Source organism: Rattus norvegicus, chromosome X, assembly GCF_036323735.1.
Source record: "Rattus norvegicus strain BN/NHsdMcwi chromosome X, GRCr8, whole genome shotgun sequence".
Lineage (NCBI taxonomy): Eukaryota > Metazoa > Chordata > Mammalia > Rodentia > Muridae > Rattus > Rattus norvegicus.
The window spans coordinates 36,490,798-36,512,696 of NC_086039.1; the positions used below are offsets into that span (position 1 = coordinate 36,490,798).

At 39.2% G+C, this 21,899-nt stretch overlaps 1 protein-coding gene across 4 annotated transcripts in view; it reads left to right on the forward strand.

The window, feature by feature from the left end:
- Nhs (NHS actin remodeling regulator) overlaps positions 1-21,899 on the forward strand; it is a 339,645-nt gene that overhangs the window by 305,731 nt on the left and 12,015 nt on the right. For 3 of the 4 annotated variants that reach the window (NM_001414726.1, XM_008773173.4, XM_017602085.3), the window contains exons 4-5: positions 16,787-16,849; positions 19,132-19,324. In NM_001414726.1, the coding sequence (NP_001401655.1) occupies positions 16,787-16,849; positions 19,132-19,324 (256 nt within the window). The remainder of the gene's footprint in view (positions 1-16,786; positions 16,850-19,131; positions 19,325-21,899) is intronic. The other variant, NM_001191733.1, reaches the window with a different exon arrangement.

Below are 21,899 nucleotides of genomic sequence, written 5' to 3' on the forward strand. Positions count from 1 at the left end.
CAAGGCTGTAGCATTGTGTAAATAGGCTTCCCATCCCCAAGGTGAAGGTGGTAGCCGGTGGATGTCTGAATTATGTTTTGCATTCTTCTACAGCTCAGTTCAGGTAGGTACAATCCCTGCATCCACTTAAGAGGTTTTCATGTATGAAATCGTGCATAAGCAAACACAACATTTGCATTATGTTCCAATCACGCTCCTAAGATACCAATTGCTTTGGAACTAATGCAAGTTTTCAAAATGAGCATAACCGAACTGGCTGTCGAGGAAAGATAAATCTGAACAAATGAGGTTGCTTTTCCTACAGGGGGTGGGTGAAGATAAGAATGGAGGAACAGAAAGGAGGCAGTGGGGCTGAAGAGGAGTGGCATTTCTTAGAGCATATGCTGTTGTTGTTGCTTTTGTTTATGCATACCTTGTTGTCTTTGATTCCAGGCAATATTTCATGCATCCATGACCCATAAGTAAATAAAATCAACTAGAGTGTGAGGAGAAGCCCAAGTGGAAAGCAAACAATAACAAACCAGCCTAACTCTATCGCAAATGAATGATAAACCCACCCTAGAGGAAGGGAAAGAAAATACCTAACCTTGATAACTTTGGGAAAGGTTATTTTGGTTTGGCCTTCTTTCATTGCAATCAAACTTACTTATTTGTGCATCTACAATTCTAATTTGAAATGGAACAATCAAGTCCAGGCAGGGATTAAAATGGATTATTATACAGCTAAGAGAGAGAAAGCCATAAACTTAGGACTTTATGCCCATTAAAGAGCCTCAGTTGATTAACACATGGCTATTAGGCAACCCCTGTATTTCATACAGTTTCTAATCACCCTACCTGATCATAGTATCTGAATGGTACTTTATACTGAACGTCTCATAGATTGATATTTGTGTCATGCTGCCTGCTCCCCATTTGCTATCCATTCTCTATCCTTTTGCAGTGGTATTATCAGTCATTTCTTTAGGATTATGTATATATTTTCCTTCATAAGCAAGGAAAGAAGTAAGTAAACAGCGAGTTAGAGAATGACAGCTGAAGGCAGATATATGAATGAAGAGACTATGCAGACAGACATTTGGATGTCAACAGCCTTATCCAGTGAAGTTTAAATTTAACTGACTTTGGCAAAAAAAGCTGTTTTGGCTTGTTCAAATGTCTTCATTCCAACACTGGTTGTGTCATCAGTGCCATACTATGTTTCTAAGGGATTAGAAATAGTCTACATAAGGAGGGAGAAAGTCAGTGTAACTAGGTAACTAATGCTACCATATATTTGATGCTTTGAGTTTCTGTTAGGAGCTGACCACAGGAAGCACAGTCATTTGCCAAGTCTAAAAATCTTAAAGACTCTGAAAGCCATCTTTACATCTTGAGCAGGAAAATTAAGTACCCCCTAAACAGTAATCTTTTTAATTAGGAACAAGAATGGAAAACATTGTAATGAACATAACATTAAGGCATAAATGATACAACAAAAGGATGGACTCAGGAGGTTTTGAAAGTCCCCCAAGCAATTTGTCAGAGCAGCCATTTTGGTGGTGATGGCACCCCCAAACTAAGCAAACCTGCAGGAACATGGCTGCCTCCTGATAAATCAACAGCGCAGTATTAAGGTGTGCCACATAGATGTGGGGGGTGGGGACACAGAGGTCTGGGGAACATGGACAAAGTCACCTGAACATGTGGCTCTCTATCTCTCACTTGCCAAGACCTTCTCCAAAAAGCAATCATTTGATCAGACACACACACACACACACACACACACACACACACACACACACACACACACACAGAGGGAGAGGGAGTAGAAAAGGGAGTGGGAGAGGGACAAGGAAAGGGAGTAGGAGTGGGAGAGGGAGAGGGGGAGGGGGAGGGGGAGGGAGAGGGGGAGGGAGAGAACACCAAAAGACAGTCACATTCTTCCCAGAGGCGTGTTGGTTCCTGAAAAGCTTCTGGGGAGACAGTATCACAGAGGGAAGGTAAATATAAACTTCTAGACTACAGAAGAATTTTGCCAAGTTAAAAATATATCTAGCACACATAGCTTGGAGTACTACACAGAACAGAGGAATTTTAAGGAGTAATATGAATCTGGTAGACTAAATGGCCAGGGAGAAGGGTAGGGTGGATAATCGAGAAGCGGGAAGCAAAAGATGTATGGAAAAGTCTGAAGGAAGGTACTGCTCACTCCAGGGAGGGCGGCATGATTATAATATATATCTAGTGAAAGACCTTAGCTGGATAGATCCTGGCAGGATTCCCTCTTTCGTTTAATCAAGCCAGGTTGATATGTGGCATTCATCAGCAGAACAGTTAAGATAACATTTGTAAATACAGAACCAGGAAATGGATACAGAAGAGAAAAAGACCAGGAGCACCATTCCATTGTGCCCTGTTTACACTCAAACTGGCTTTGTGTTCACAGAGCTTTGATGGAACTAACATCAGGCAACAATAGTATGAGGAAGAGGGAAATAATAGTTGGATAGGACAATTCTCATGTTCTGTTTCTTAAATACTATTCCCAAAGAACAATTTGGTCTTAGCCCATTGGCCAAAAAGTTAGATGTCCAGAGGCTTGAGGGATTGTTCAGCAGTTGAGAGCACTTGCTGTTCTTCTGGAGGACTCAAGCTCGTTTCCCAGCATCCAACACATTCAGTGTCCTCAAACACCTTTAAATCCAGCTTCAGGGGATTCAGCACTCTCTTCCGGCCACACTGAGCACTGTACTCACATGTACAAACTCATGCCTGCATAAAAAGTAATTTAAAAATAAAAATCAAATCTTAACAAAATAAATTTGATTTCACATTCTGCGCTAGGTCCACCTTCTCAAAACCTTTGACAAACTCTGTGGATATAGCACTCTCTTTCCATCAGCCTTCTGGATGGTCCAGTTTGCAATGGTGCCCATTTGCTCACTAAGATGCTCATCTCAACATGTGTAACACCTGAAATAGCTCACTGTGGGATATCTTTGTATCTTTATCTAGATTGTATAGTTGCAATATAAAGTGGAGATTGTTGACTGCGCTGTCGAATGGTTCTGACCCATTCACATCTTTGCTCTTTGTACTATCTTCAATGGTTTATAAATCAATCAAAATTCTAATGAATTCAAAGAAGTTCACCTTCTCCATCTGAAAAGAAGACTCTGATAAGAGGGTTAAAGTTGACTTCTAGAATTTGAAGAACATCTTTCCAGCTAAGATTACCAGTTTCTTCTCTGTCCAGGCTGGTGACACAACTGTAGAGGCAGACAATGTGTCTGCAAATGTCTCTCTCAATTCCCTACAAGTATTTCACTCAATAGTAGCATGGAGACCAAGAACTCCATCCCAACCCAAGTGCTTCAAAGATCACCCCTGTCAGAAGCAATAGGGCCAAGCTGACTTTTAAAACCCAGCTCTACTCTAAGTAGAAGTTTTTTTTTCACAAATGAATGAGTTAGCAATTCTGAAAGTACCTGTATTCTAAGACTGAACGAATCAATAAATACATCATAGCCAGCCAGGTGTGCTACCATTGGAGAAAAGAGGTACAAATAAGGTAAGTGCGAAGTCAAGAATGAGCCCTGAAGTATAGGACTGGAACCCAAAGTATAAATATATAACTCATATTCATGCACAGTTACATACATGTAGACAGAAAGTAAATATATGCATGCTTATATAAACATATAGATATGTATTGTCTAGCTTATCTCCTTAGCCTTTGTAGAATGAAAAGAACTCAGGTAACACTGAGCATATCTAGTGACTAGATCTTGCCTTCAAAATACCAATATATAATAAAAGGGCTCCTTGGAGAAAAGGTTTATCTGAGACTGGGTTAGGAAAATATAAGATATGTTTGGGTTATCTTGTAGTATCAGAAAGTTTGAGAGATCATATCAAACAACTGAAGGAGCTGTCGTTGGACAAATCTGGTACACTTTGAGCAGTAAAATAAACAATGGTGGTAATGATTTATAATATAAAATGATAACCACTATGAGTGTGTGTGTGTGTGTGTGTGTGTGTGTGTGTGTATGTATGTATGTATGTATGTATGTGTGTGTGTGTTGTTTGCCTATGCAAGGACATTCAGAGGCCAGGGATTTGACACTGAGATATTCCTAAATTACTTCTTCAATTGCATGTGAAACTCACCATTTTAGCTAAACTGAATGGCCCATGAGTTCGTTTCCTTGAATTTGTTTCTGCTTCCAGTGGGGTTACAGGCAAATACCACCCTGCAAGGCTTTCTAATGTGAGTTCTGGCATCCCAAACTCAGTTCCCCTTTTCCACAGCAGATACTTTTCTCACTAAGTCTTATCCCCAGAAGCCCTACTGAATGCATTAAATAGATAAATAAGTTAACATATGAGGGATAGACACTCTTTCTTACAAAAGAATTCTAAGTGTAAAAGTAATGTTGAAAAATGATCACCAATTAGCCAAATGCTATGGCAATAAATCTTGCAGGCAATAGTCAACGGGCAATAGATGAAAGTTAGTTGTGTGAAAAACATTGAAAAACAGGATAGTGGTATAGTAGCAAATTTACCACCCACATTATGATTTTTATTACAAAGGAATGGTAACATTAACTCAGAAGCCTGATAAACATAATCTTAACCAAGCAGTCAAAGAGAAGATGGCTAGTAATAGGACATATCTGTATATGACCTCTTGATAAGATGTACTGAGAGTTCATTTACATGGGACTCTTGTCAAACAAAGTCACCTCAGTCTCAGCATGAGAAAACAGTGGGCTGATCTAAATTTATGTCAATTCTATGAAATAATTGATCAGTATTATTCAAACATGTCAAGGCCATGACAGACAAAGACTAGGGAACTACTAAAATTTGAAGAGAATTAAGGAAATTTGAGAACCAAGTGCAAAGTATGATCCTAGATTGGGTCCCAAGTGAGAGAATGAATATGAATGAGAAAAGTGGCCATATTCAATAAGATTACTTAGAGCAGTGGCTCACAACCTTCCTAGTGCTGCAGCTCTCTCATACAGTTGTACTGACCTCAAACCATAATATGATTTCATTGTTACTTCACAAACATACTTTTGCAGTTATTAATCATAATGTAAGTGTCTAATGTTCAAGACATCTGATATGTGATCCCTGTTGGGGATGGCAAACTATGGGTTGAGAACCACTGTTCTAGAGGAACAAAACTGATAAAAATGAATATATATATATTCAAAAGGAATTTTGCTGGATTGGCCAGCAGGATATGCTCTCGGTAGACCACTAATAGCTGCCTCACATTGGAATTCAGTAGCTGTTCAGTCCGTAATGCTGAATGTCTCTGCGATTACAATCTGGCACTGAAGACATGTAGAATTCTTGGAGAGTCACTGCTCTTCAGCAGTCTGCCTTGGAAGCCTGAAGTCACTGACTTTAATATTAGCAAAGGAATGTGGCCATGGAAGCAACAGGATACATGACTTGGCCAGCAAGTGGGATGCAACATGTGCCAGTAAGTATGCAAAACAAAACAACAACAACAAACAAACAAACAAACAAACAAAAAAACAAAATAGTTTCCTTCTCTTATGTCTTTTTTCCTGGACCATCACCATAAGACAAATGCCCATATTTAAGGTGGGTCTTACCACTTTAAAGAGTCTGATCAAGAAAATCCCTCCCAAGAAAGCACAGCATCTTGTGTTTGGGTTGATTTGAGATACCATTCTGGTAACAACCAGTATTTGCAATCAAAAGTCCATCCCTCATCAACATAACACCCAGTCATGCCTCTTTATATCATGTTTAATTTCAAGGTGAAAGCAATAACAAAGACAGAATTCTGCTTACCACAATACAACTATGCCACATACAACCACTAATGTGTTGTCTATTCTTTTCAGAATCCATAGCAAAATTCCTGGAAGAATGCTTCTCTTTTTAGTGTCTCATAATTTTATATGATAATATAGATTCACAATAATATCTCAATTGATGTTACATTATATGTTAAAAATAAAGAGAAGAAAGAATGATTTTCCCTTACTCATTTTGCTCTTTTTTATACCTTTATTAGGAAAGCATGCATACACGAGTGTATTGACATACATGCATATTTGCCTATATTTGGCCATATCCTATTGAAATAGAATCTTTGTCAATTAGTTAAAGCAAATTGATTTTTTAAAAAACGTTTTTACATGTGGCCCATACATATATAGCCACCAAACTAGATAAGATGGATAAAGCAAAGAAGTGCAGGCCGACAGGAGCCGGATGTAGATCGCTCCTGAGAGACACAGCCAGAATACAGCAAATACAGAGGCGAATGCCAGCAGCAAACCACTGAACTGAGAACGGGACCCCGATTGAAGGAATCAGAGAAAGAACTGGAAGAGCTTGAAGGGGCTCGAGACCCCTTATGAACAACAATGCCAAGCAACCAGAGCTTCCAGGGACTAAGCCACTACCTAAGGACTATACATGGACTGACCCTGGACTCTAACCTCATAGGTAGCAATGAATATCCTAGTAAGAGCACCAGTGGAAGGGGAAGCCCTTGGTCCTGCTAAGACTGAACCCCCAGTGAATGTGATTGTTGGGTGGAGGGCAGTAATGGGGGGAGGATGGGGAGGGGAACACCCATATAGAAGGGGAGGGGGGGTTAGGGGGATATTGGCCTGGAAACCGGGAAAGGGAATAACAATTGAAATGTAAATAAGAAATACCCAATTTAATAAAGATGAAAAAATATTTTTATTCTTTCATTGAACTAGAACATTGTAAGAAAGACCATCTTGGCTTCAATTTCATGTCTTTAGGTCTCGTTGCTACCAGCCTCATTTCAGAGTTCCTTCATTCTGTATGTTTGTCTTGAAGGAATGCCCTCTGGCTCTCGCTGCCTATTGTACTAGTACTGTACGAGGGACAAGAAATGCATATCCTAAGTGGTAGGCTAGAGTTAAAACCCAAGGGGTCAGAGCATATTGATAAACGACATTTGCAGCCTAATAGAGGAATCCCAAGTTATGACCTGCACTGTCTCCAAAACATCCCTGCACCGTTGAAGTAGCATACTCTTCCTGGAGCTTCAACCTATAGCACAGATAGCTTCTTAATATACGGATCTATAGGCACAAGCATGTTCTTAAAATACAACAGAAAAGCTCATTTTTATTAAAATCCATGTTTCTGTAACTTGTCATGTGGCCTTTCTTGGTATTTATGACTACTTTCTACTACTACCCATTCCGTTTTCCATACCTTCAGCAAGTACCTTAATAGGTCTTGGTTCTTTAGTTTCTCCTTGACCTTAATCATAGGACTTGGTAAGCCTCAAGAAATGCCTTATGATGTTTGGATCTCCTGTACTCCAGATATAATCTTCCCTATCTATATTGTGGAGAAACAGTCAAATGTCCCCCTTGGAGTCTGAGTCAATCACCACTCCTCCTAACATTGTTATTCCTTTCTTAGCTTAACGACTTAAGGACATTAGAAGTCAAAAGTGGCCAAGGAGAAGTATTGGTTTCCAGTTCAATGGAGGGAATTTTTAGTTGTGTTTCCTGGAAGAAACACTCTCCTCTCTGGAATGAAAAGTTCTAGACCAGCAGAACTTAAGGTCCCAGGAAGAGAAAACAAAAATATTCCTAGTGGGTGACTAGGAGTGTTAGTGAATGAAAACATTTCCATTTCTGCCCTTTGCTTTCTAGAACCATGGCCATGTGAGAGATGGTACCATATAATGAGTGTTGATTCAAAGCATATACAGTCTTCTGCAGAGCCATCAAGAATACTATTTCCTAATTGGCACTGTAACTGTATCTTTAAGGGGTCATTCTATAGTTAAACTAGCCAAATGGTTCAGGATGACGGAGAACATGATAATTTTATAGTTACTTCCTTGTTGCTGTGATGAAAAACAAACAGGACTAAATGCATTTTAAAGACAAAAGGCTTTATTTTAACTTATGGCTCGATAGATAGAATCCTTAATGGCAGGGAAGACATAACAGCAATCAAAGAATGTGGGAAGCTGTCTTTCATCCCCACAGAAGAGGCAAAGAGAAAACTGGAAGTAGGGTAAGTCTACAAACACTCAAAGGCCACCTCCAAGAATGAACTTCCTCCAGCCAGGCTCCACCTTTCCGAACAGCACCACTAACTGGGGATCAAATGCTCAAAAACATGAGCCCATTGTTGTTATGCCTTCCTTGCCATGGTCCCTCATCCCAGACTGGCAGTTGGTTTCAGCTACCAGCTGTTTATGTATTTTCCACAACCAACCTCACCATACCTCCTCATAGATACCAGTCAGGTCCAGTCTCCTAGTGCCCCTCTCTCAGAGGTCCACTAGCTCTGTTTAGTCCTTCTGAGCTCCGGATCCATCACTACCTGTAAGGCTGCACCCATTATTTAGAATTCTTGGCTCTAGCTATACTCAAGACTTCTGAGCTTTGGTACCCATCACCAGCCAAGCCAAGATAGAATAAATTGGTGGCAGTGTTCTCTAGGTAAGAAACATTCATATTTTTTCCCTCGTTTCTGCCATAATGTAAGCTAAACATTCTACTCATGGCTCTGCCAAGCCAACCCCACAAGGATGAAACTATGAGCCAGCTTTTGAAAAATCTTTCTTTCCTTACATTGCTTTGCTCAGTTAACTGTCGCGGTAACAAAAAGATAATAAATACACTGGAAGAGAAGAGCCTGCTATTAGTTTTCAGAACTAGTGATACTCAGTATGCCTCACACTAGCTCATCTGTCCTGCCTTCTCAGAAATTAGATGGATCTTGGAGACTGAGTATAAGTTGCTAGTGACTGTCATTATAGTTTCTATTCTGATGCAGTCTTTGAATTGAGGGAAAGCAGCATAGCACCTGGCATGTAGACACAGCTACAGATGTTAGATGAATCCAACTGTCAGCTTGCAGTGGGGGACCATTGCTAGGATGATGCTACAAGACGGAGTAGAAAGCCCCTTCTTCCTCTTCTGGCTTTCTAGTCTCCTTCTAGTAGCCTATTGGCAGAAATTAATGAAGAGCAGTTAACAAGACAGAAGTGTTTGTAGAACCCCAGCATCACAAAGCAGAATACAGGAGAATAGATTTGGAGCAACAGACAATCACTTCATCAGCAGTACAATAGCTGATGAAAGAAAGCTTTAACCAGTGGGCCTGGTTCACATTAAATATTATGAAAAAGAAAGAAAATGCTTTGTTACAGAATTTAGTTTTGAAATTCTTTTTAAAATATTAGCCTGGCTGTGGAACTGTCAATAAAATTACTCGTCTGCATACATCATTTTACAAAATAGACTCGGGCTGAATTCTCCCGCAGACCTGAGGCTTTTACACTATTCAAAATATAGGTAAACAATGGAAATGGAATAGTCTTCGCAATAAAAAAAAGTGGAATTATCGATATACACAGCAGCCTGGGAAGATTTCAAAGCCATTATTCTGGATGAAAGAACCTAGTCTCCAAAGGTTACATATTCCACAATTTCATCCATAAAACATTCTCGAAATGACAAAACCATAGCTATGGAGAACAGATTACTGGCTGCTAGGTGTTAGTAGTGGGGGACGTTGCGACTATAAAGTGATAGCACAGGGGGAGTTGTGAAGGTCATAGAACAGGTCTGTGCCCCAATCATGGTTGGAGTATGTGCATGTTTGATAATATGATAATATTCATAGAGTAAAAAGAGCACAGGCAGGAGGTAGGTGGTGTGTGTGTGTGTGTGACAGGTCTTATGCTCTTTAAAATTTCTCTGTTGTGAGGTTAATGATGATTTGTAGAGCTTTTGTATATCTGCCCTGTATTACCTGAGCAGAGCTTCAATGGGAATGGAACCCAAATGGGGCAACATCTCCCCACTTCTGGCTTCTTCTGCTGACTCCGCTTGTTCACCCCTCTGATTCTAGTGAAAGGGGTTTTGGTGTTTGTAGCAGTTCCAAGACTCTTTCCTCCTTGTGCTTTAAAGCAGGGACTGCCTTTTCCTCACCTGTATCTTTTATTGGCTGTTAGCAACCTTTGAGGATTGATAGAGCTATGTGAACCTTGCCACAGATTCTCATCTCTGGCAGAATTGGCTACGGGGAATGAATAAGATACTCACTGACCCCAAGCTCTCAGTCAGGGTGGCAGGTGGGCCTTGGCAGTCCAGAGCAGTTCCTGACAGTGAATGACTGAGCCGAGCCGTAGGTACAGAGTGTTCTTCACTCGGGTCTCCCTGAAGACTGCTTGTCCATTCATGTAGGCCTACTTTTCACAAATGCTTCCAAGTATGATTTTATTAAGCTCTGTGTGTTTTAAACATTTCATTAATAACCCACGATTAAACAAAGTGTTCCTGAACTTTAAAATATTTTTTAATACTGTTACCCCAGAAATTGCTGTTTCATTGCAACTATGGCAAAATGCTTTATGGTTGGACAGTTACTTTCAGAGAGCCAATTTTTGGATAAAAATTGCACCATTACCCCTGTCATTCAAACTTTTCTCACTGTGGGTAGATTTCACATCCCAAATGACTACCAACAGAATTTAATTTTTAAAAAAGAGTGACAACATGCTACTTTTTGGTGTGTGTCTGGCTTCCTTTCCTCCACATCCTTAATTTTTTTCTGAAACATTGAGGATTGAACCCAGAGTATTGAGCATATGCAAGACCACTGCTCTGTCACTGATATGGGCCTGACTTGTTTCACATGTTTTTCTAAAATCAATCTTGAATTATCAGTAGTTTTTATGTTTTATTTATTTTGCATATGTGCACACACAGGTGCACAAGCCACAGCATGCATGTGTAGGTTAAACCTGCAGAAGTCACTTTTCCCTTCTACCACATGGACAACGGGGAACGAACTGAAGTCAATGAGGCTTTGAAGCAGGTACTTTTACTTGCTAAGCCATATCGTCAGCCCATGTGTATTTTTAAGATTATTGTGTGGTATTACAATTTTATGACTACAGCTCTCCACAATCTGTTTATCATTCTGCTGTTGGCAGGTATTTGGGTTAGCTGTTTCTAATAGCATGGTTATATTTATTTGGCTTTTACAAATATAACTTCTGTAAATATTTTTATGCAAGGTTTCTTGTGGGTATACTTATTTTTCCTTCCTTCCATAGACCTCTCAGGAAATTAAAAAATAACATATGTTTAACTTTACTAATACTCAAAAGTGGTCGTGCCATTTTAAACAACTCTCATCAATTCCGAAGCGTTCCAGTTGCTCCACCTCTTTGCCAACAGTAGATGTTATTTGGTCTTCCTTTGCAGTGCATGCCCCTCTGTTGTGGATAGTTCCTTATGGTTTACATTTAAGCTGCCCAGTGAATGGTGATGGTAAGCACACTTGTAAATACTTGTTCATCTTTTGTATGTTTTCTTTTGCCAGACATACTGCAGGAGAATTGAGGAGGTAGTAACGCCTATGTTCATTAAGGAAAAACGGTAAAGATATGATTTGGAAAGCCAGGTTTATCAATGATTAAGAGAAAAGTTCCCCAGGTTTGAAGAATTAGAACTTTTAGCACGTTAAATAGATACGAATGCATAAAGTAGCTAAAGAAGAACTTGGTACGCATCTGTTCTCAAACATTTCCCTTCCTGACCCCAACCCACTGTGTCTGTCCTGAATTCTGCTTCAGTGACATTCCCTTGGATTTTTTTCATGGTCAGAGTTCTTAGCACCTTAATAAGTGCGTATTTGCTGGTTTGGTTTTCTTTGGGCATCAAAGCTGGGTAGGAGTATGCAGCGATGGAATTGGACATTTGGAGTTCACGGTCACAAGCTAGGTGAGGGTGATGCCTTTGGGGAACCTGAAGGTTGGGGCTGGGGCTCAACCCACGAAAAGCAGAGGATGTCTCCTAAGCCTCTTCCTTATTCATTATTTTGCTTGCCATTGCTTATTCAGCTTGGTGAGGGCAGGAGTGGAAGACATGGGAAAAAAGGATGAATCAAAAGTTATATTATTAAACATGTTTGGAAAGACGATCACAGTGCCAGCCAGTGGGAGACTTTGAGACAGTCTCAAGGGAAAGACTATCTGTTATGGCGGCAGCAAGAGAGTGACATGTAGGGAAGACATTGCCAAACTTCTTTAAGCTTTGGAGAAAGATCAGAGTAGTTCATATTTATGTACAACACATCCACATACACTCCTGCACAGAAGAATCCGAGGCAGATGGGGCTCCTCCATCTCACAGATGGCCATAGTATGGACATTAATGCAGAGACTAGTCTAAGGACAAACAAGCCCTGTGGCTGAGTGATATTAAAAGCCCACATCACCTCACTAGAAATCTAGTATGGATTGTAAACGATTTATTCACTCTAAGGTTTTACTCCTGTTTTCTAATATATGGTAATGCTTCATCTCCAGTAAATACTTCTCAGGTTTAAGACAGCATGATAGTCGTAAATCAGCTCTGAAATTCGACAGCTATAAATGCCATGTGGTATCAGTTAGATCACAAACCAGAGCCAATTTTTCAAAACATTTCCTGCTGGAATACCCACAACATTTTAACAGATGTCTTTTGGCAAGTTTTGAAGCAAAATAATCCCCTATCAGCATATGAAATAAAGCCCAACAGAAAGTAAAATGTGGAGGAGAGTGATTTTTCCCCCCTCTTCTTCTGGCATTAATAGATTTGGGAAAATCTTGAACTCTTTAGAGAAACATTTTCTTACAGGCACAATAGTCAAGGCATGAACTTTTCTCTCTCATATACACCACAGAAAAGATCGACTTTTGAAAATATCCTTTCAGCGTTCAGTAGAAAAATTTCCTTGGCTACTTTTGAGTATAATATTTGTTATTTCTTCTTCTGAGCACTGATCATAACTGTAATTTCTGGTTTGGTTGAGGCAGTCTTATGAGAAGTGAGGGAAACGACTTGAAAATACAATGGGGCCCAGCAGATCCCAGAATGGAGGGGAGGCATCAAAGAAAAAAAATCTATTGTTAGCAACAAGATGTACATGATTGATCCTGGATTATTCAACAATGTAGTAATTTAGACTGAGGCCTCTCAAAATCAATGGCAGAGGGGCCAACATGAAAGCTTAGGAAAAGAGAAATAGATTTTTCATTTTTCTTCAGCATGTTTGATGAAAATATCAATAGTATAGACAAGTTAAAAGGAATTATAGAGCAAGTCTGCTGTACATGAGAGATAAACTCTTTTTATTTTGAGTCTGACCGTTTGTTTGCACTGGAACTGATTTTCACCTTCATCTAAGAAATGCTCTTGAGTGAATGAAATGGTGGTCTCTGATCATTCTTCCCACACAGTTATTCTAAAGAAACATGTGTTGCTTGCTGCCACTTCTACACTGAGTGATATTTCCAAAAGCAGGGATCCCTATGAGCATTCTTCCATTAACTGTTGTTTCGCATGCACCTTGCTGATAGTGTCTTATTTTCTCCTATGCTATATCATGTTTAACTTTGTACTAAGAGCTTCACTGAAAAATCATGTGTAGGTGGGGATAATTTGATGCCATTTCTTTAGGAGGAATTTTATTTCTTTAACAGGAATTTTTGTTTCTTTATATTGGGCACAGTGAGGTGATAGCAACACAACAAATATTTATAGAATACGATTGAATCAGTCATAATACAGTTATGAATATATAATGGCTAGCATGCCTTCGAATGAGCAATGGGGTAAATTTACACAAGGCTATTAAAGAATAATTTAGTTTATACAGATTTGATCAATGCCTGGCTTTTCCTCAACTTATCCATCAGTACCTATTAAGGAGTGGCACTCTGGTCCACGTAGAGATGCCCTGAGGTAGCACTGTATTGCAATCTGATTTCTTAGATAATTTAGAGGGAAAAAAATCTATGAACTGATTTTTACATTCATCATATAAAACTATAATCCAAAACAATCAGAACCATTTGTTTCCTTTGACTAACACCCCGGCAAGTAGACACTTTCGAACACAAGACTTAAGTAGTTCATAATTCATGGCATATATAAAGCCATAATTCACTTAATATCACATGAACAGATACTATAAATCTATAGGGATCCTAACTGGATGTAGGTGGAGTAATCAAAAGGCACCATCTCCCCATTCCAAAGCTCAAGGCTACTCAGTTTCAGCATTTGCATGCTGTTGGTTGGGGCTGCTACCAAAATGATAGAGGGAATATAATTCAAGGAGACCTAGATTTGATTATAGTGGCCTAATTCAATGGTCTGTGTTGTCTGGATTCTGTCAAGGCCTCCCTTAATCATTGCCAGGTTTTATCTCATACGTGTTTGATATGTACGTGGGTTCTGCAAGCAGATGAAAAAATCCACTCTTTATCTTTCATTCCTGAAAAAAAATCAGCAGAAGAGCTGACTTGAGAGATTTATGATGAACAACCAACATTCATTTGTCAATATTAATTTCATCCATGTTGCCTGAACTGCAGTCTCTTACCTTTTTTTTTTTTTTTTTGGTTGTTGTTGAAAATTTCTTTATGAGACACAAGCCTTGAAGCAATTTTCTTTCCCATATCAACTTGACATATTAAGGCTCCTTTTCACTTGCTTTTATGAATTGTTCCTCCATTTCCCTTATTCTGCTCTCTTTTATGAGATGTCTGCATCATCTATGACTGGCTCAGTATAGAGCCAGAGTCAAATCTGAACTCAGGTGATATCTAATGTATATCTTTAAGTGGAGGAGAGCCTTAGACTCTTTAAACCCCTTAGTCTTAAGATCAGGTCAAAACAAACTGGGGATGAGGAAATGACATTTGCTCTATATAAAAATTAATGAGCAATCCTATCAGTTAAAACTTACAGACTTAAATTAGAATTAGATCTTGAATGGCTCTCATAAAACCTATGCCTGCCATAGGTTTAAGAATAGTTAGGTTCAGTATCCATCCCTACCAATTCAATTATAAAACCAGAGTTTCTGGTGGTTTCCTGTCTGGTTTTATGCATTTACTCTAGTAAGACAGAGATTCCATGGTATCTGCTCCCTCCTGAGATCTTGGATATGCCTCTAATTTTATTTGGTTTTCTCATAACTGCTAAAACACACAGATCTCTGGTATCATTTCAGTGAGCAAATATTTTGGTTAGTTCTTATGAGGGGGCACAACTGATAACATGAAAGACTAAAAGAAGAAGTTAGATACAGGAATTCACAATCTACTGGGTGAACACTGTGTGTGTGTGTGTGTGTGTGTGTGTGTGTGTGTGTGTTGCACGCGTGTGCACATGCACGGGTGTGTATGTTTTGTCTAGGATAATTTGTATTATATTAAAGCCTTGCTATAAGGTAAGTACTATAATATATGCATAACTGAATCAAAAGCTGATATAGATTAGATTTACTACATACAAATCATGTTACGAAAAAACATAGTTAAGAAATTACAATATTTTGGGTAAGTTTAAATTTTTTTATTGTGCTACATTCATAGCTGCCCTTGGCTATATGCAGCCTGTGTGTATTCTCACCTGCTAGAAGCTAAAGAGTTTCAGTCAGGAATAGTAGTACATGCCTGTAATCTAAGTACCTGAAGGACTTAGACATTTTTCTCACTGTGTGTTATAGATCAACATGGACTGGATAGTGAGTCTCTCTCTCTCTCTCAAAACAAACAGGAATTTCAATGTTTTTCTTAATAGATTCTGAAGAAAGAATGCTGATGACCAAATTAATTTCCAAGCAAAATTGGCAATATAATTTGTTTCATCTAATACAAAATAAAATACAGGGCCTCTACCTCAATTTAAGTATTGCAAGATGTTGGCAGTCCACCATTAAACCATATGTGGGGATTGTATGAAAAAGAAACATTCAGGAAACCAATGGCCTTAAAATATGCTTAATGAGAGAGAAGCAAACTTGAGCAGTCTAGAGAAGGTGATACAGATTGGACATTTTTATGGGAAAATAGTCATTCTAAGGAAAGAAAATAATTTGTTCTTTCCCAATTAGATAGACTTGTATGTAAAATATGGGTAAGTTATAGGTTTGAGGAGATGCCTCCGTAGGTAAAGTGCTTGCCTTGCATGAAGATCTAAATGTGAAAATAAGGTCTGATGGTATAAGCTAATATTCCCAGGGCTGGGGAGGCAGAGACAGGCAGATCCCTGGACTTACTGACTAGACATTCTAGGCTATTTGGTAAGCTCTAAACCAATTAAAGATCCTCACACCTATGAAAACCAAACCAAACCAAACCCAAAAGATAGATGACCCATGAGAAATTATGATACCTGCGATTAGCCTCTGACTTAAAAAGTGTATTTGCACATACATGCAAACATGACAACACACACATTTGCATACATTCAAACATACATATAAGCACACACACATACACACACACATATGCAAAAGATTGGGAAGTTATGATTTTAAAGACATTTTCACAGCTATAAGGTAAAGATAAATATAACCATAGTTATAGAAGTAGTAAGCATTAGCATATAGAGCACATTAAGTGCCAAGAATTTTCTAAACATACTCCACACATTTACGCATGCAATTCTCAGAGTAGCCCTAGAGGGCAGATGCTGCTATTCATCTACCTTACTTCAGATGGTAAAGAATTGTGCCTGATCATGTAGGAGAAGAGCCAGGTAGCCAGAATATGAATTGAAAAACTCTAGGCCTAAAGTCTGTCTGTCCTGCTAGACAAAACAGAATCACTTAGGAGAGAAGTTCTACTAGAATGTTGTTTGTTAGTCTCATAGATTTGGCCTAACTAGGGCATACTGTTGTGTACATTTTTTAATTTTTTTCTTTTTGCATTTCATCTTCATAGTTTAACAGCACCCGTTCGCCCTCCCCCACTGAATGTTGCCACATGGCCCCATGGAGTAGAAAGGTATTGGTTCTGAGAACATTTCTTTGCAGCCTTATCCTGCTCTTTTCAGATACTCTCCCTTTCTTCTCTCTTTTAACTTTATTGCAAACCCGTTTTAAACTAATAGTTTTTCTTTGAAGTAAAGTTAAAGAATGGTATTCTCCTAACTTGAATTAATGACAGCCCTGTCATTGGTTTTGTTCCCCATTAACGTCCCCCTTGGAGTTGTAATTTGCAGTTCTACTAAACATAGGCATCCTCTATCACCACTCCTAGAATTTGTAGTTTCAGGGAAAGAAATTACAGTTTTCCCTGTATTTGTCAGAAATGTAAAGAGTCGGCTTTTCAAATGAGAGAGAGAGAGAGAGACAGAGACAGAGACAGAGACAGAGACAGAGACAGAGAGAGAGAGAGAGAAGAAAAAGAAAGAAAGAAAGGAGAGAGAGAGAGAGAGAGAGAGAGAGAGAGAGAGAGAGAGAGAGAGAGAGAGAGATCTAACAGGGCAAGAGGATTCTCTGGCAGCCTATTGTTCCTGTCACCATTTAATAAAAAGTCCTTTGGTTGCTAGTCAGAGCCTGGAGTCAGGTCACTATCCTTTAGCTCTTATTCAGCCCATTGTTATTCAAGGAAAGAATTGCAGCAAAATGAGGCCTCTGGTGGTGGGAGTTTTCTCTTCAGCTTTCCTGTGTTCATTGTTCGTTCTCTCTCTCTCTCTCTCTCTCTCTCTCTCTCTCTCTCTCTCTCTCTCTCTCTCTCCCTCCCTCCCTCCCTCCCTTCCTCCCTCCTCCACATATGTCTCCTCCCTCCCTCCCTCCCTTTTTCCTTCCCTCCCTCCCTCCCACTCTCCCTCCCTCCCTCTCTCCCTCTCTGCATGCACGAAACTTTTTTTCTTTTTGAAAGTTACCTAGGAAACAAAGTCTTTTGTGTTCCAACTTTATTTGAGCTATTCGCTTCACTGGGAATCTGCACAAAAGCTGAAGAGCGAAAGAAGGTTGCAATATTTTACTTAAACCATTCATGGCGAACACAAATTTCCCATGGGGGGGGAAATCATATACCGTTGGGTGTGTTGGGGGGCTTTGCAGAAACCTCTGATAAGGTAAGTAAATGCTGGGCTTTCCTTTAAACAAGGGGCTCCGGAGTATATTCTTTAAGGAGACTTGAGGACAGTTCATTTGACAATATATGCGATCCCGAACCAATAGTATAGTTTCCAATGTAAAGACTAGATTTTTTTTAAAGTGATTCTGGTTTTAGGACAGAGGATTATTAAAACCTTATTGAAATAAAAGGAAATACTCATTTTATACAGTTACCTATCTTCCTCTGAACTGTATAAAGAAAGAAAACCAGGCTCAATGGTAGAAGTTGGGTCTTTTAGTACACTGGTTTAGAAACCCAACCCTGAAACCAAAAGTGGAATGGAGCCTTTTGAATAATCTGGGCCTGGAGCCCAAGCTTGAAATAAAAGTTAGGCAACATTAATATTTATCAAAGGCTTGGATAGACAATTTTCAAATGTCATATAGAAATCAAAGCCTTGAACTTACACAGCTGGAAGGAAAGTTTTGTACCACAAAGCCAAAAGAAAATAAACTAGAACTCTCCTACCCATCCAAATTTGAAAGAAAAACCCACATGAATCTTTCACTCCAGAGACAGAATATGTCTGTTCCACTGTAAATAGGTACTGGGGCACCTCTTTACTTTGGCTTTTGCACAGCCATTTAATGTCAGTTATACTAACTTTTAAAAATGTCATTCACCAAAGCTGTCTTCCTGCAGTAAAATTAACTCCTAGAGTTTTCATGACCTCTTGGCTTAGGCTGACTTATACGCCAGGTGGTATGTTCCAGACTCTCATGGCTTGAGTTTTCCTGCATGGTTTTTTGAGCATTCTTATAGCTTTTTTATCTCATCTGCCTTCTTTGATCATCATGGTCTAGAGGTCTCAAGATTTTTGAAGAGAACATATAACAACGTAAGGATGCAGAACATAGATCTACTTTTCACTGGCTTAGAGACAGGCAGTTTTCTTCAGTTTGAAGGAAAGGGTTTCTAATCAACTAACTTGTCTCTGAATTCCATTTCACCTGAAAAGCATGCTCTGTAAGCCCATTTGTTTCCTTCTGTATCTCTTCACTGTTGAAACAAAACTTGTATTTACTTGTACTCTATATTTTCTAGAACTCTTTTCTTTGTCCTACATGCTTATTTCTATCCTCAATTTACAAAATCGGAACTACAAAATCCCTTACATGTGTAAGCTATAGGAACTGAATCTGAATGTATTTTGTTCACAGTCCCACTCTCCAGAGGATGAAGACACAGATGTCATGTTAGGGCAGAGGCCGAAAAACCCAATCCACAATGTTCCCTCTACACTGGATAAGCAGACCAACTGGAACAAAGCACTACCTCTCCCGACTCCTGAGGAGAAGATGAAACAAGATGCCCAAGTGATTTCTTCTTGCATTATTCCCATCAATGTCACTGGTACAATTTCCTTTCTTTCCTTTAGGGGCAGTTGGGTCTGAATCGTCTATCTATTAAACGTGTTCAAAACCTGTGCTGTTAGCCTCCGTTCTCAGCTAACAATAGCATTTTGTTGTAAGCAAGAAATCTTCTGTCAACCTACAATCCAGGAGATATTCAGTATGCTTTTGTCAGGTTTTGAACACCAATTTGCATATATTCTGCTGGACTGCTCGTTATGTAAATGACAGTTTCTTTCTGAAAAAAAAATCACCAAATAGCTCTTTGACAGTAATTAATCACATGATAATGATGTGTGGCACCACAAAAAAAAAAAAAAAAAAAAAAAAAAAAACAGCAAAACCCAGGTTTTTAAAACTGCAAGTAAGGTTCTGTTGACCAAATAGAAAATCTGTTTTTATGCTTTCCTAGATGAAGGTACAGTTTTTCTAAAAGACCATTAAAGTCATGTATTGATTTTAGGGATTTTTGACCTGAAAATATGTAGATGCAGAGATGAAGGGTGAATTGTATTTTAAAATCAGCAAGCCTGGCTTCCTTTCATTTCTGCTGTTGTATCTGTTGAAAGTTTCCATATTGGTCTAGATAGGATGAGTCTAGCTGGACTTTTCTTCGAAGTCTATTAGCAGAAATAGTGAATTCAGGAGCTGGATCTGGGAATTTTAGTTGCAAATCAGATGATGTTCTGCTTTTTTTTTTTTTATTAACTTGAGTGTTTCTTATTTACATTTCGAGTGTTATTCCCTTTCCCGGTTTCCGGTCAAACATCCCCCTAATCCCTCCCCCTCCCCTTCTATATGGGTGTTCCCCTCCCCATCCTCCCCCCATTGCCACCCTCCCCCCAACAATCACGTTCACTGGGGGTTCAGTCTTAGCAGGACCCAGGGCTTCCCCTTCCACTGGTGATCTTACTAGGATATTCATTGCTACCTATGAGGTCAGAGTCCAGGGTCAGTCCATGTATAGTCTTTAGGTAGTGGCTTAGTCCCTGGAAGCTCTGGTTGCTTGGCATTGTTGTACATATGGGGTCTTGAGCTCCTTCAAGCTCTTCCAGTTCTTTCTCTGATTCCTTCAACGGGGGTCCTATTCTCAGTTCAGTGGTTTGCTGCTGGCATTCGCCTCTGTATTTGCTGTATTCTGGCTGTGTCTCTCAGGAGAGATCTACATCTGGCTCCTGTCGGCCTGCACTTCTTTGCTTCATCCATCTTGTCTAATTGGGTGGCTGTATATGTATGGGCCACATGTGGGGCAGGCTCTGAATGGGTGTTCCTTCTGTGTCTGTTTTAATCTTTGCCTCTCTATTCCCTGCCAAGGGTATTCTTGTTCCCCTTCTAAAGAAGGAGTGAAGCATTCACATTTTGATCATCCGTCTTGAGTTTCATTTGTTCTAGGCATCGAGGGTAATTCAAGCATTTGGGCTAATAGCCACTTATCAATGAGTGCATACCATGTGTGTTTTTCTGTGATTGGGTTAGCTCACTCAGGATGATATTTTCCAGTTCCAACCATTTGCCTACAAATTTCATAGAGTCATTGTTTTTGATAGCTGAGTAATATTCCATTGTGTAGATGTACCACATTTTCTGTATCCATTCCTCTGTGATGTTCTGCTTTTTAAAGGAATCTATAGGTTATTATGCAAAGTGATAGATTTAGGTGTGTGTGTGTGTAAGAAAGAGAAGGAGAGAGAAAATCAGAGAGTTATACTTTATTCTCAACCATTCTCCCCCAAATTAAAAGTTCTCCCATTGGTAATTTTAAACACCTCTTCTAGTTTCCTTTGACATTATTTATATAATGAATTTTTTTTAAAAAAGCCATACTTTGACTGCCTTTAATCTTGATTCCCTGTAACTGAAGATTGCATGTCCCTGAGCAAGCATTTTGGACTTTGCTATTATCAACTCCACTCAGATTTCTCTCACCAAGAGTGGGGTGCAAATGGACCAGGTATCTGAGACAGATATATTTTCCTCTTGCATAAGAGGCACTCTAAGGCATTGGCCAGTTGTGTCATGAGCTAGGACTTAATTTTCCTGGTGACCTATTTGACTTATAGGATAAATTATTCTAAAGGTTTACACTTATGTGACATCTATAATCTAAATGAGATGTATTCAAGGAGTTCATGTGCCAGAGTGGATCTTCTGGCACCCTTTTAAACTAATTTTCAGTCTGGGAACACCTGACTATTAGCGGCCCCTGTTTCTTTTCTGGTGCTGTAACTAAAAATCTTGTTTTAAATGTAGTGCTGTGATTATAGGCCATCATCTTGTGATTAGGAAGAGGAGATTTTTCTTTCAGTTTTATTTCAGGAACTCTCGAGATGAAAGCCCAGATTAGATGTTGATTTCAAGAGCTTTAATGAGAACATTGTTAATAGTGTCCATATAACACACAGTGTCTGTATATCATGTACTCAATAATCATTAGGATTCAACTGAAGGATTTTAGTTTTTGATTGGAACCAAGAAAGGACAGCCTCATTTATATGAATTCTCTGATAGCATTGTAATCATTCATTACATGATAGAGATATTTCAAAGTGAGCCTAGAAACTGTTGATACCGTGATG